General features: G+C 43.4%; 1 protein-coding gene across 3 annotated transcripts in view; it reads right to left on the bottom strand.

The window, feature by feature from the left end:
- TRAPPC10 (trafficking protein particle complex subunit 10) overlaps positions 1–15105 on the bottom strand; it is an 88716-nt gene that overhangs the window by 59628 nt on the left and 13983 nt on the right. For 2 of the 3 annotated variants that reach the window (XM_058523209.1, XM_058523208.1), the window contains exons 2-3: positions 6726–6807; positions 2006–2141 (exon numbers count right to left, since the gene is read on the bottom strand). In XM_058523209.1, coding sequence (XP_058379192.1) covers positions 2006–2141; positions 6726–6807 — 218 coding nt within the window. Of the gene's footprint in view, positions 1–2005; positions 2142–6725; positions 6808–15105 lie in introns of those variants that run through there. The other variant, XM_058523210.1, reaches the window with a different exon arrangement.

Raw genomic sequence — 15105 nt, 5'->3', positions numbered from 1 at the left:
CAGAGAAAATACACGGAACAACCACAAAAACTGATCATTTATTTGGTCACAGAGAAAAAATAAGTTTCATTAAGCAGAAATATCATAAACAATGCTCTGATCACAATGTAATAACCTAGGAAAAGGACCAAATGCAAACAAACTGGGGGCTCTTCTTAGGAGGTTTGTTTCTAGGTGTAGTAATTCTGAAACTATTTTATGCATATTGTAGGACTGAGCAAACAAGTAAATTCGTGGATGTTGTTGAGAGCCAGGGTGGAGATAAACACGGAAGGGGCTAAGGTAAGAAAGAGCCAGTGGGGTTAGGCTCCAATTGGAGGTATGAGCACCAACTCAGGATTTCTACGATGTACACTTTCTCAGTTCCATCTACTAAAGGCGTAAAGGCAGTGACGCTCCCCTAGTGCTCTGTGAAGAAATGGCTGATGCCAGGACAAGGGTAGCAAAGGTACAAGAACCTAGAATACCTTGTTATGCCAGAAAGTCAGAAAATGCTCAAAAGGACACAGGAGCCAGCTTGAGTTCACTGGCCAAATCTGGGACAACCCGAGCATCAAGAGAGGTCAGGATAATTGACTACAAAGCGTTAACTAAAACAGAAACCCACACGGGCTCTTCTCTAGAGTGGAGCACCAGCTGATAAATTGTCAGGAGTGGAATTTGCAGCCCTTAGTGAAGACTGCTGCAGGAAGAATCATCACTGGGTGCTACCTCTAAGTGGGACAAGGAGCAGGACCCTCCCACGGTCTGAAAATGGCTCCCCAGGGAGGGCTTCTTGGTTGCAAAAGGAAAAAAGAACTACAGCATGGAGAAACTGGACAATTTCTTATCACGAGGTCAAATCGAACGTAACCACTGAGGGGTTGTAGAGAAGAGTCAGCACAGCAGGCGGGGACGGCCACCCCTGGGCCTGCGCACAAGATTGGCCCTTGGCGGGCATCTGGGAACGCGACTTGGGGAAGGTTCCCACCACCGTGCGATAGAGTGCCTTGCCGGGCCTCAACCGTCGGTACCAATACCACGGCTTGTGCGGAGCCCTGCTCTCCCTCTGGGAGTCTGGATTTTGGCACGCGCCAGGCAGAGGCTGCCCACGTGACTGGCCCCCGATAAAAAGCCTGGACACTGAGTCTCTAACAAGCTTCCCTGGTAGACGACATCCTACACGTGCTGTCACACTCACTGCTGTGTGTGACTCCCCTGGGAAAGGCCACAAAGCAAAACCAGCAAAGGCAAAAGGTACAGCCACGGGGCAAAGTCCAGGGGAAACCAGGCACGAGCCTACAGTCCTTTCTCATTAAAATTACAAAAAACTACTTCTGCAGCCTCAGATTTAGGTTAAACCGTCACAATATGTAATGTGTTATGTATTTTGTATACCGCAAAATGCTTATTTTATTAGAGTTAAAACAAGGAAGAAATGACCCACAGAATTTTCTATTAATTCATGACAGAAGAATTCTGTCAAGAACGCAAGTTTCTTTCTAGGTTCATAAACACACAACTGCCAAATACAAGTAAAGGCCACGGTGCCCACAGAGTAGCGTCCCTCACTCAACGGGCAGTCATGGAGACGCCTGCAAAAGGCACTCTGACAGGGAGGAAGGAGGACACAGTGCCCTGCCCTCAGAAAGTCTACAAGAGAGACAAATGGGATTGTCAAGTAGAGGAACGGCCATGATGGTGAGTACAGGGGGTGATGGAATCAAAACTGAAAGTAAGTACTAAAAATACCCAGTGACCCCCAGGCACAGGGAGAAGGCTCACAAGAACTGGAAACACAGGAAGTAAGGCTGTCTCTGGTGATTACCACGAGAGCAGTGCCCTGGACCAGAGGAGAGACACGCAGGGGCAAAGCCATACATTTGGCTGAGGAATGGAGAAAAGAGAACACCAAAATAAAAAATACATTAAAAAGTAAGTCTGAAAAATTAAAATTGTCTTAACGCAACCTAGACGCGCGCTTTCTCAGCCCTAGTCCAGGCCCCCATCCTCCAGAAGGACTTACGCAGCACTCCGTCCAGTAGATGTGGAGGAAGGGGAAAGTGAGCAGGGCTTTGTTTCCCTCTTTGGGCAGCAGCTCCTCTTTGAACTGAACAAAGTTAGATTCCAGGTGAATCATCTTTGGAGCCCGGCCATAGGACCTAGAAGCAACGTTTAAAAAACCACTGAGAAAAAGGACTGAAGAATGTTCAGCAGAAAGAACGGGGAAAAAAATACAACAATAATTTAATCATAGCTCTGAGTTCAGAGGTGCATATATAATATTAACCCTGAATCATAACTATAATATTCTGACCAAAAAGATTCTAAAAGTTATTTTAATAATTCACAGTTCACATTTACATGTCCAAGTTCCCTCTCCATAAAATTTTTCATTTTACTCAACGATAGCACACAGTAATATTCTGTCTCACCAGGGCTCTTTGCAACAATACAGACTTCTGAGAAAGATGGATGTTACCTGTAGTTTAACTGAATATATAGTCACTACAGAAGAGAATAAAGGAGTTCCCCAAACGTCAAACGCAGTGTGAAGCTATGAAAGCTTTAAACGGCACTAATACTTTTGGGACAAGCTGGATTATCCAAAAGAGAGAACTGTCTGGTGAAAGAGAACGAGTTTTTGTTTACAGAGCTTAAAAAAAATAGTGGTAAATCCTTTTTCTCAACCCAAGAAGAAAGAGCGCACGGGAAGAATCCCACCAGCTACATACATCTAATCTAAGACTATCAGAGGACACGGATGCTACTTCATTACACTTCTGAAAAATCAATTATGCTGCGTGCATCTTTTTTCCATACCTTTATTTTCCACCTGTACTAGCTGTGTCCCTTTTAAATACCTATAGCTGGATTTTGTACTCTTTATGCAATCAAGGAGTCTCTGTTCAGCAAGTTGAAACCCACCATGTTTAACCTGATTATGCTTATGCTTGAACTTGTGTATTCTCTATTGCAGGCTCTATTTCTTCCTGTCCTTTGTGAGATTAATCAAGTTTTCTTTTTCAATACTTTTTCTCTGCTTGCTGAAAGTCTAACCATCTATTTCTATTCTGCTATTTTTAATATGCACAAATTATTCTTTCAAAGACGAAAGCAATTGTCTACTCTCTCCTTGAACAAGACAAGAAAGACACTACACCTTCCTCTCTCTGCTTTCTTCCACACATCTGAAATCTTACATTTTTTAATATTTAAAAAAATGGATACCTTAACTTTAGCAAAATATTTTTATGACTTGTTCGCTTGCAGCTGCTTCTTTCATCCTGTGAATTCTGGGCCCATTTTTCTTCTTGTTGAGACACATCCTTTAATTATTTCAGACAGGGTGGTAAGGTTTCTGATCACGTATGTCTGAAAATGTTTTTATTTACCGCACTGCTTCCCAACTCTCTCCATGTCGTGGCAAGCAGTGAATATAATATTCAGATGGCACGCTGTGCAAACACATGTGGCTTTGTGCAGCCAGAAGTGACAAATCAGGGGCCCTGGCCATCCTGGGCCCCAGCTGGCCCCAAGGCCTCAGAGGAACAAAACCCCTCACACTTGTGTCATCCTGGGCCCGGGGTTGGAGTTGGGGGGCTCGGATTCAGTCTTCCTTCTTCATGAGAGTTTCAATAACACAGAATTAGGTTCAAAGGTACTTTCCCTCAGGACTTGGAGAAGACTACTCTTAAGCGTTGTATTTTATGTCACATCTTAAATGTTGCTAGAGACTGCAGATGTGGGTTTTCTTTTCTCGTTTCCTTGGCATGGCTTCTGGTTTGCTTTGTTTTGTCTTCACTCTGCTTGACATTCAGCGGGCTCCTGCGATCCCCTGCTTCCCGTCTGGGAAAATCCTCACATTGGTCCTTCATTCTCTCCATTCTCTCCTTCTGAAACGTCTACTAGAGGGACACTGAAACTCCTGCATGTATCCTCCATGTCTCAGCTTTTCTTTCATGCTTTCCACCTCCAGCCGTTAGCATTAAACCCCAGAGTTTCTAAGCTCCACCTTCCCACTCACTAATTCGCTCTTTAGCTACACAACTGTTCACTGTACCTAGTAATGTTTCTGCTTCAATTTTTTTATTTCCAAGATCTAATCAATTTTAAATTTTTATCAAAGTAATATGTACATACTTTAACATGTCAAATAGTACTAAAAAGCTTTTCTCTCTCTCAGATCTCACACATACACACATCCCCCCAAGAGCAGGTGCCTCCCTCATCCTTCTCTACCCACCTCCTGTATGCATTTCCTGGAGCTACTCTAACCAATGACCACAGATCCAGAGGCTTAAAACAATTCTCTCACAGTTCAGGAGGCCAGAAAATTCAGATCAAGGTGTGGCAGCGTTGGTTCCTTCTGGAAGCTCCGAGGCAGCATCCTTTCCTTGCCTCTCTCCTATCTTCTGGCAAGCCGTGCGTTGTTTGGCTTGTAGACGCATCACTCCAATCTCTGCATCACTCCAATCTCTGCCTCCATCATCACGTGGTCTTCTCCTCCCTGCGTCTTCTAAGGACACTTGTCATTGGATTTAAGGCCCACGCTACTCTCATACAGCGATCCTTAACTTGATTAGGTCTGCAAAGACCCTTATTCCAGATAAGGTCACATTCACAGGTTCCAGGTGGACATATCTTTTGGGAGCCACAATTCAACACGCTACACCTCCCCAAGCACTTACACAGATCTTCGACTGTCTGTGATGGAAGATGCAGAATCAGCTCTGTCTGTCCATCCTCTTACTCTCCCTCCACCCTCCTAACAGTTCTATCACAAGTTTCTGTTGTCCACATTCTGTTTTTCCCTTATTATTAAATGTAGGAGCACTGTTCACTAATAAGCCAAGTAACACACTATGCTTACAGTAGCTTTATAATGTAACTTTTCTTCTCAGCGTTTTTCATTTTCCTAGCTTGCGGTGTCACCATTTTTAATTCCTCTCAAGCTCTCCAACAGAACCGTAAGCCCTCTGAGCACTACCACAGTCAAGCATCAGATAATCTATCCTTCCTTTTCCCTGGTAATATCCCTCAGGAGCCCACAGTCCTCCTGCTCCAATCAGGAGGGCATCCCGTGTCCTACATTTGATGGAGCACATCCCCCCCACTGTTTGCTGAGAAAGGGGACGTGGTAGGTCTTTTCCCTGGGGCCACCCAGTTTCTCCCGAGGTAAATTCTCTGCTCGCTTGGAGGCAGCACCGAGTTCTTGGATCTCAGCTGCACCCTGTTCAGACTTAGACTTGCTGGTTTCAGAAGGGCCCTTCTCCCACTTTCTGTAGTGCCTCGTACCCAAGGGTCTGCAAGGCTCTGGAGCCACGGCAGCAGGGGACCCCACGTCTCACCACTCCCTGCCCACACCTTCTGCCGCCCCGTTTCCAGCCTGGTGTTGCCCTCGCCTTCCAGGTCCTGGGCCCTGTCACTCGTCAGGGACTCGCCTGCTTCTCAGAGAGCCGCCTCTGCAGACGCGTGGCTGTCCCAGCTTTCTCTCCCACTCCCTCTGTCTCTCCTCCTTCTCCCAAAAAGGTGTCCACATCTCTCTGCTGCTGTCATCTCCATCCCCTTCCTCTGTCCTTGTGCACGGAGGCCTTTTTAGTCCTTTTTTCTCGTTTAGTGAGGTTTCAGGAAGATGAAGAGATGAATACATATAGTAAATCTATGTAGTTTATTTGACTTTTTCCTCATAACTCCCTTTCTTGTTTCTTGGACTCATTTTTTTTCTTTTATCTTTCTGAATGTTTAAATACTGTACACTGATTGAAACCCTTTTCAGATTAACTCCATTTTTTCAGGTAGTAAACGCCTCCATTTGCTGACTTTTTGTCTCTCGTTCATAGCACTGGGCCTCCTCAGATGCTGAGCAATTTCTCTGTAAGAGAATTCTCCCACACTCTGTACACTCTTTGTATTAAATGTTCGTAATTAAATGCGTTCCTTGTAACATTATAACTGGGCAGAAAAAACAGACTCGATTCAATAGAGAACCTGGGTAAGTCATTCCCAGAAAGCCACATTAATTCTTCAGGTTACTAGGGTATAAATTGGTGTCAGAAAGGAACAATGTAGCAAGAATCAGAATTACATGAACATGAATAACAACAGGAAATTTTTTATACACCTTGGTTAAAATCAGATTACCTGTATTAACAAGTCAAACCCAAACATTTTCTAGAACTAAATATCTAATCTTACCAGAAATAAGTTTTCCAATAAGATAATTCAAAGTCAATTCTTTCCTCTGATCAAGTCATGAGATGAACAATCACACACAACAGGGCAACTGGGATGGTTGATCTAGTTTCTCTCCTAATTTTTAAATAACATTTTTCTGGACACATTCTCATCCTTAAGAAGAGCACAGGGACTCAGGGTAGAGAGGGCTCCTGATGAGACCATAGATAAAGACCACGTCTTCTGCTCTGACATGGAGTCTGAGTGAGTGCATGTCTCCTTTCTAAAACGCCTGTGCCTTTAAGGCATTCTGATGAACGATGAAGAATCAGAAGTCATTCCTACAAAAGTGGGCCTTTACTCAAGGGAACTGTCTCGTTTCTACCTCCCTATGTCTCATTAAGACAATCAGCATATTCCTTAAAGAATAAGGCCCACAGATTACAAGATGTCACACAGTTTCTTTACAATACACTTAGAACTGAGGCTTCAACTTTTACTACCTCATTTGCTCACAAAAATGTCTAAAAATGAAGAGAGAGATACAGTCAAAAAACAACACACCATACCTTCTCCATTCCATCGGTTCTCTCGGAAGCTGCTGGGAAAGCGTTGGATAAATAGAGGTAAATAAATTCTGATCTCCAGCACCTACAACAGGAACAAAAGAGAAATCCAGCTATGACATTTATAGGTGAATATAGGCTAAATGGGCTCTAAAATTTATTAAATTGGTAATTTTAGACAATTTTATATTTAGTAATATGACATCACAAAACAAGATTGTTTCATACCTTTAAATAACTGGTCTTAAGAACCTTGAACCCAGCCCTTGACATCTATGATCTACCTTAACCGTCACAACCCCTCCATGAGGTAGGTATGTATCACTTTCCCCACGAGGATGAGGATCAGAAAAGTCAAGTAACTTGGCCAAGGCCACAAAGCTAAGAAGAGATGGAGCGGGTTCAACTCCACCCACTTCCCTCCGAGTCTGTGCTCTACAACCACTGCTTTCTGCCACTTCAGAAAAGCCGTAAACCTCCATGCAGACAAGGAAATCCAGAGAAGTGAACAGGAATTTCTTCACCAAAATAAACTCAATGTGCATCCACACGCCAGCAGTAGCGACAATACATACGACACTCTGTGTGCACACATTACCCAAGACACCTGACACACATCCTCTCCCTCAGTCCTCACGGTAACTCCTAGGAGGCAAGGACAAACAACCAGATTTCACAGACAGGGAAAGTGCGATTGCAGAGGTCAACACATCTAGAGCACAAAGCCAGCCAGTGGCAGATGCCAGTTATGAACGCAGGGGTGTCTGATTTAATGCTGCACACGCAGTTTCTAATTCAGCTCTTTCATCCTGGCGTTAACAGAACTGAAAAATCCATTTAGCTCTCATGAAGCGACAGTATGGCCATATTACACTTAAGCTAAAAAAAAACCTTTTAATATAGATGACTCAAATTCTTAAACCCAGAAGATCCTCTAACTTTCAGCAAAACCATTTTCCAAATGGCTTTTATATTGATCTTAAAGAAATCATTGGGAATTGGTATGGGCCATTAATACATTTGCTTATTTTGCTATCATAAACCTAAAAAAAAAAAACCACCTCCCCAAAACCACACAACAACATCAAGTCACTGCTGAGAGTAATGATGTTTCTGGGCGGCTGAGCTGTGAGTAGCAGAGAGGCAGGAGGCGCGGTGACTGGACACAAACGCTGAAGCCTGACCGCCAGGGTCACATCTCAGCTCCACCACCTACTGGCTGAATAAGCTTGGGGGACACCATTTACCCTTCCCATCTGTGAAATGGGAAAATAAGAAGACCTCGCCAACAGGGCCTGGTGGGGATGAAAAGAGTCAACACAGTAAACAACCTTGAACAAGGCCTGATGCAAAGTAAATACTTAATAAGGGGTACTATTACTACATATTTTGGTAAAATAAAAACAATTTTTATGTTTTAACTCATCATGTTCATTGGTAGTCATCTTAGAAATCATTAAAGTAAGAAAATCTTCAGTTAGCTTCAGATTTCTTATCTTTGATTGCCAATTCCTGTTGCCTCTTTAAAAGGTTCCAAGATTAACATACAAAAATCACTACTCTTTGCTAAGTAGAAATGAGGGCAACTACATGGAAGCTTTCTCCTCTTTCACTCAGTTTTCTATATAAAACTATATATGTGCAATAAAGCCCAACATGAATGCATAATTAACATATGTACACAGAGTAAAAAAATGAAATGCCTCCTATACCCCCCAAGCCATCTCCCACAGGAAATCCTGCTAAACAATAAAACTTGTCTCAATGAAGACCATAAAGTAACAATTTTTCTTACATTATCTGGAATAAATCTTTGTGTCCTAAATTTAACTTGAAAAGAGTACAGGTCAATTAGCACACCTATCAAGTGCAAAGATATCATCTGACATTAACTGGGGACTTAACGTGTGACCGTTTGACCTCAGAACCTGTTATAGGCTGATCTGTGTCCTCCCCCAAAATTCATATGTTGAAATCCTAACCCCCAGTACCTCTGAATGAGACTGTGTTTGGAAATAAGGTCTTGAAAGAGGTAATTAAGTTAAAATGAGGTCTTCAGGGTGGGCCCTAATCCAATCTGACCAGTGTTCTAGAAGAAGAGGAAATGTGGATACATGGAGGGACACTAGGGATGTGAAAAGACCATCTACAAGCCAAGGAGAGAGGCCTCAGAAGCCAACCCTGTCGACACTTAGATCTTGGACATCCAGGGCCGGCCCCGTGGCTTAGCGGTTAAGTGCGTGCGCTCCGATGCAGGCTGCCCGGGTTCGGATCCCGGGCGCGCACAGACGCACTGCTTCTCCGGCCATGCTGAGGCCGCGTCCCACATACAGCAACTAGAAGAATGTGCAACTATGACATACAACTATCGCCTGGGGCTTTAGGTGAAAAATAAATAAATAAAAAATTAAAAAAAAAAAAAAAAAAAGATCTTGGCCATCCAGCCTCCAGAACGGTGAGAGAGGGTCTGTTTAAGCCCCCGGTCTGTAGTATCTGCTATGCCAGGCAGTCGGAGCTGACTGAGACAGCACCCCTAATTTACATCTGGAGGCCAAACTCTTGTAACCCGTTGAAGCTCCATACTGACTGAACAAGAATGAAGAAAAGCCACCATGATTTTCTCAGAATACACAGCTATTATTAATTATAATACTCTTAAATCTTTATTTCGAGTCTTAGGAAAACTAGAGATGCCTTTGAAAATGGGCTACAGAGAGCCAGAGCACAAAAAGAAAAAGATAGGAAAGAGCTTTGGTGTCAAACCCCCAAAGAATTAACTCTCAGATTATGTGATAGGTAACTAAATTAACAACATAAACTTTGTAGCTTCCCAAAATAGCTCAACCACAAAGTAGAAAAGTCATTAGAGCTTTGAGGTCTGAACTTAAGACAGAGCAACCTCCAGGCTGACTTTCCATTTTAAGCCCACAGGCAACAGAGGCATGAGAAAAACCAATAAGGAGACAGATGCTAGAAAACAGCCACTAAAACCGACACAAGGCTTAAGACTGATGTGCCCGTGCTCAGAGGACCCTGTGCAGAAAAGCGCGGTTTCTTTTTCTGACTCAAGAGGCCTATTAAAAGACTCAACTCAGACTATTTATTTCAACAACGAAGATTTCTCTTTTTGGTGAGAGAGGGGAGACTTATCACAATAATTACTAAGAGCAATTCAAAGCCCAATGCCATTAACATAAATCTCTCTCCCTGTGCATGTGTCTACACATACGCTACCCATTCTCGTCACTCACTGGGGGACTCAGGGATATGAGGATTGGGGCGAGCCGGGGGCACATAGGGGCCCCGCACCCAGGCAGCTGCAGGGCTGTGCACAGACCATGACAGTTATCCTCTGCCCCTGGCCAGTACCAGTGCGTGGCAGCACCCTGGCAGGAGGGATGACTGAGGAGCAGACACAGGAGCCACTGAATGTGAAGCGAAGCATCGGGGGACAGTCGCCTTGCTCTGAGCAAAGAGATGTGGCACCGTCTCCGGGTGCTGCCCGGACCGCACGGCACCTGCCCCCAGGCTGAGAAAAGCCCAGCTCAGAGAAAGGCAGGCAGAGCCCTGGGTTTCATTAAATGAACCTACCCGTTTCCTCTATTTAGTACGGCTGTAACTGGATGTTCCACGCAGATGACTGACGCAGGCCTTCACTACGTGCAGTCACTGAGATTTTTCCCAGCATATATTCGTGTATTAGTCATGTAATTTAAAACTTTTTATGATAAAAGCACATAAGAACTAATTAAACACGGGGCAAAAAAGAATTCAAAAAGATGTTTTTGGTGATTTAAGCATAAATGGATCCTATTTCCACAAACCCAGCTTAACATTTTCTTAAAATCTTTAAAACAGAAGGACTTAGGAACTCAAAGAGAAAATAGTAACTTATACCAACATTGAAGACACTAACACACGTCCAATTTACAAAACATAAATAACTAGAGACATAGATGTATCATTCAGATTTTAGACAACCAACAATAAGACAATAAGAAAATGGCTATTTTTGAAACAACTTTAATTTTCAAAGTCAATTGTAACTAAAAATAGAAAACTGTAGGCTAGACAGTCCCTTTAGACCCACGATGCTTTCACTAGGATGAAAGTCTGACCAAAGCTTAGTACAAGGCCCAACAAACCCACGGGCGACACCTCGGACCCACCATGGCCGTGCTCAGGCCAGTCACAGCTGTCCTCAGATTCATACGTCATTTGTCTGCCCTCCAGTAACAGAAAGAGCAATGGAAACTTTTACTTTCGATCATTTTATGCACAAAATCTTTATTTCAGGGTCCACTAGAACTGCAAAGTCACAAAGTTATTTAGTGCCAAAGCATTTTCAAAATTCAGATTTTTAATTCTTCAGTCAATTGCAACCAGAACAGACTCAGTAATAAGTTGATAGTTAAAAGAGTCGAGGACCCCAGGATGTCCTGCTTTGTGTGAAAATGTCTCAAACAAGACAACCAGTGCTTGGCCCCGCTGAAAATCTGCGTCCACACCAAACTGCCCAGAGGGGCTCTATGTGGGGGATGAGCTAGCTGGGAGCTCACTTTCTGATTACAGGAAGACCGGATGTCTAAACCAAACCAAAATAAAGTTATTACTCTTCAAACTAAAGGAAAAATGTTTGTATCTATGCTCAAAAAGCTATAGATTTGTTGTTGCTAATGTTCCTACAACGTTTATGCAATAATTTTAAAAAGACTTTAGGTCTCAGTTATGACAGAAGATTGAATTTGGCACTAAGCAGTCTACAGAAAGAGTAGCATAAATTATCAATGTGGCCTGACTGCTCCAGAGCTATAACTTACACCTCGGGAAACACAAGGTCAAACCGAAAGGTTACCTCTCCAAAGTTACCTTCCCTGCACAAAGGACACAGGGGTTTCCTACTTGTAGAATCTGTGTTAAGGGCACTCAGAAATCTCCGTAATAGCCCTGCTTCCGGAAACCTATGAATATGTCACATTACATAGCAAGGGAGAATGAAGGTGCACATGGATTAAGGTTGCTAATTAGCTAACCTTAAAGTAGAGAGATTACCCTGGATTATCCACATGGGCCCAATGCACTCACAAGGGTCCTTCAACGGGGAAGAGAGAGGCGGAAGAGCCAGAACCAGAGACAGCATCCTGAGAAGACGGAGCTGGTCAGTGCTGGCTGTGAGGATGGGGGACGGGCCACGAGTCAAGGAATGCGGTGCCTCTAGAAGCTGGAACAGGCAGGAAACGGATTCTCTCCTGGAGTCTCAGAAGGAATCGGCCCTGCCAACTCCTTGATTTTAGCCCAATGAGACCCATTGCAGACTTCTGACCTCCAGAACTCTAAGATAATACATTTGTGTTGTTTTAAGGCACTAAATCTATGTAATTTGTTACAGCAGCCACAAGAAACTAATACAACTACGAAAAGCATATGAGAGACCAATGGGAAAAATAAAAGCATTTAATTTGCAAAAAAAAAAAAATCTACGTAATACCTTTGATCTGCTGATACAGGGGGGCTTGCTAAGCTACCGAGGGTCTGGCACCAGGTGAGAGCTATAGCTGATAGAAGTCAACAGAGGGGCCACCTGTTTACTGTCCACACACAGACAGCACGGGGGGCCTGGCAGACACTTCCCACAGTCACCCTGAGCCCTCACACCAGCCCAAGGAGAGAGCGCCACTGCACATTGGAAACTGAGGCACCCAGGAGCTCCCTACCGGCCCAAGGGGAAGAAGCTCATGAGCATCAAAGCTGAGACTGATTCACAGACGGCTGCCTGGCTCTGGACTCAATATCCTTCACTACTGCTCTGTGTTGCCTCCATTTCTTCACTTTATCATTTGCTAATTAATCTGCAGTGTCTGTGCTGACACTCTGGCTGAAAGTACAGGTTCTAGAAGACCTTCCACCAACAGAGTGAACATTTCTGTCACAGGCTTTCCATTGTTACCAATCCTTAAACATGCAAAGCTGTGAAAGTCTTACCACAAAAGTATAAAAGGATCAGGAAATCATAACCCTGAGAAAGTGGCAAAAAAACCCCAAAATGCTTAGCCAATTTGCAGCTTTCCAAAATACTTGATATCATATATTTTCAAGATCAGTATTTTTATTTGGAGATTTATGTTGGGTAAAAGATCTTAACTAAAGATTTTAAATATTTGTTGGTGCTCTCATACAGTATATTTTTTCTTCAAATTCTTCAGTATAATCTTAGTAAAGGGAAATAGTAATGTAACCGTACGCCCTCCAGGACCAGTTCAACTGACTCCATCTTATCAACAGAGTAATTCAGAGTGGTTTTTCAGGAACTGAGACCCCTTGTCTAGTTCAGGCCGCTGACACTACCAACTCATCAACTGGGCCTGCACAAATGATTGATAAGTGACCTTTTTGACATCAAGCAGCTAAAAACTCCACCTCAGATCATGGTAACAGACATTTTGTCAACATGCGTCCTATGAAGAGCCATGAAGCTTGACTACGCTTGTGTAGATCAATTACCTCACTTCTCCTCACCTCCAATCATCTGTCTCCCACACTTCAGACCGCCCTGCCCTTCCTCCCATAAATTGTGCCCCAAGCCGCAGAGTGGGGAGACAGATCTGAGGGCACACGCCCCCTGTCTCCTTGCAGGTCAATCTTGCAAAATAAAGCTACATTTCTTTTCCAAAAGCCGAGGTCACAATAATTGGCTTTTATATGCACATCGGGCAAGAGAACCCCAATTTTGTATGTTTTTTTTTTTTAAAGATTTTATTTATTTTATTTTTTCCCCCCAAAGCCCCAGTAGATAGTTGTGTGTCATAGCTGCACATCCTTCTAGTTGCTGTATGTGGGATGCGGCCTCAGCACGGCCAGAGAAGCAGCGCGTCGGTGCGAGCCCGGGACCCGAACCCAGGTTGCCAGCAGTGGAGCACACTCACTTAACCGCTAAGCCACGGGGCCGGCCCATCCCAATTTTGTATGTTAACAGTAACTTTTATAATAAAATACAGCTCTCATCTTCAATTGTTGAAGACATCCAGATTATTTTAGCCTGTTAACAAGACAGCTGTCTTCAACTATCTAACAGACGATGTCTTAATTTAAAAGGTTAGATCTACCCTACAGGACTCCACAGCTCCACAGCACTAACGGGTGGTAACGATGGGGGATGTCTGTAGCTCAACAGAAAGAAGGGCTGTTCTTTCCACTCGGACCTCACATCTGAAGATCTAGTTGGGACTCTAGAGACTTGACGCAGCTGTGGAGTGGCTGCACTAGGACTAGATGACCTATTTTAAGGCCCTTCCAAGCAAGAGATTCTATGATTCTACTTGTGAACAAAAAGTCAAAGGAAATATATAATTTACCTAACATTTGCTTTATAGACAATTTTATAGAAACAGCATTCTTTAAGCATGTTGTTAACAAAATAAAGCTACAATTGACTATCAGGCAGCTCATCCCCGTTTGAAAACAAGGAGTAGTAAAGAGGGCACTGTCTTTAACCCCAAGAAGGCACATGCTTGCCCACAGACCATACATTAATTAATTTCTCCCCAACAGCTTTGGTAGAACAGGCTTTGTCCAAGGTCACAAACTGGGAAGTCATTTCAGCCTGTGCAATAATGCGTAAAACGTATTTGCTATAATTTATGTATAATGTCAATACAGTAATGAAAATTAATTAATGCTTCAAATTGGTAGCTCTTTCATGGAGAAAACTAATATCAAAAGCATAATCACGGAATATGGAAACCCTCCCCAGCGGCCCTCCCAGTCTCTGCACATGAAAGCCTTTCATATTTGGGGGTGGGGACAGGGACTGAAGATTATGAGGAAGAACAAAATAGATCCAGATGCCATCCAGATTCTACAAGCAGAAATCAAGGTTTAGTCTATGCCCTAAAATGACTAGGCAATGGAGTCCCCTTTCTGTGCATAAACATTGCCCTCTCTTGATGAGAAGGCACATATTTGAGAAGAAAAGCAAATGAACCCTCCCACATCTTTGCACTGCAGAGGCCCAGTTTAAAGAAAAGTAATTCCTACAGTCAACATGACAGGGATCATCTTCCCTCGGTTATCAGTTGTCACAGATACTCTGCGTCAGGCCTGCCAAAATGACGGTGATTTTAAATCACAACTCAATCTGCCCTGCCATTTCATCGCTGGCTTTCATGTTATGCCTACTCCACCCAGCCTTCCTCCTGATCCTTACCATGACATACACACGTGCTCTCTCTCCCCAACTCTGCTTTTCTCACTCTCCCAGTAGCCACTCCATATAACAATCCTAACCGCCTAGGTGTGATCAAAGGGAAAAAACTGCAATACCTTAGCATTAATCAAGTTTTATACCATGGACTCTGCAGAAAATTAACTATAACTGATACATGGA

This window comes from Diceros bicornis, chromosome 27, assembly GCF_020826845.1.
Source record: "Diceros bicornis minor isolate mBicDic1 chromosome 27, mDicBic1.mat.cur, whole genome shotgun sequence".
Classification (NCBI taxonomy): Eukaryota; Metazoa; Chordata; class Mammalia; order Perissodactyla; family Rhinocerotidae; genus Diceros; species Diceros bicornis.
The sequence above is the reverse complement of the archived record's forward strand: the minus strand, read 5'-3'. Positions and strand labels throughout refer to the sequence as shown.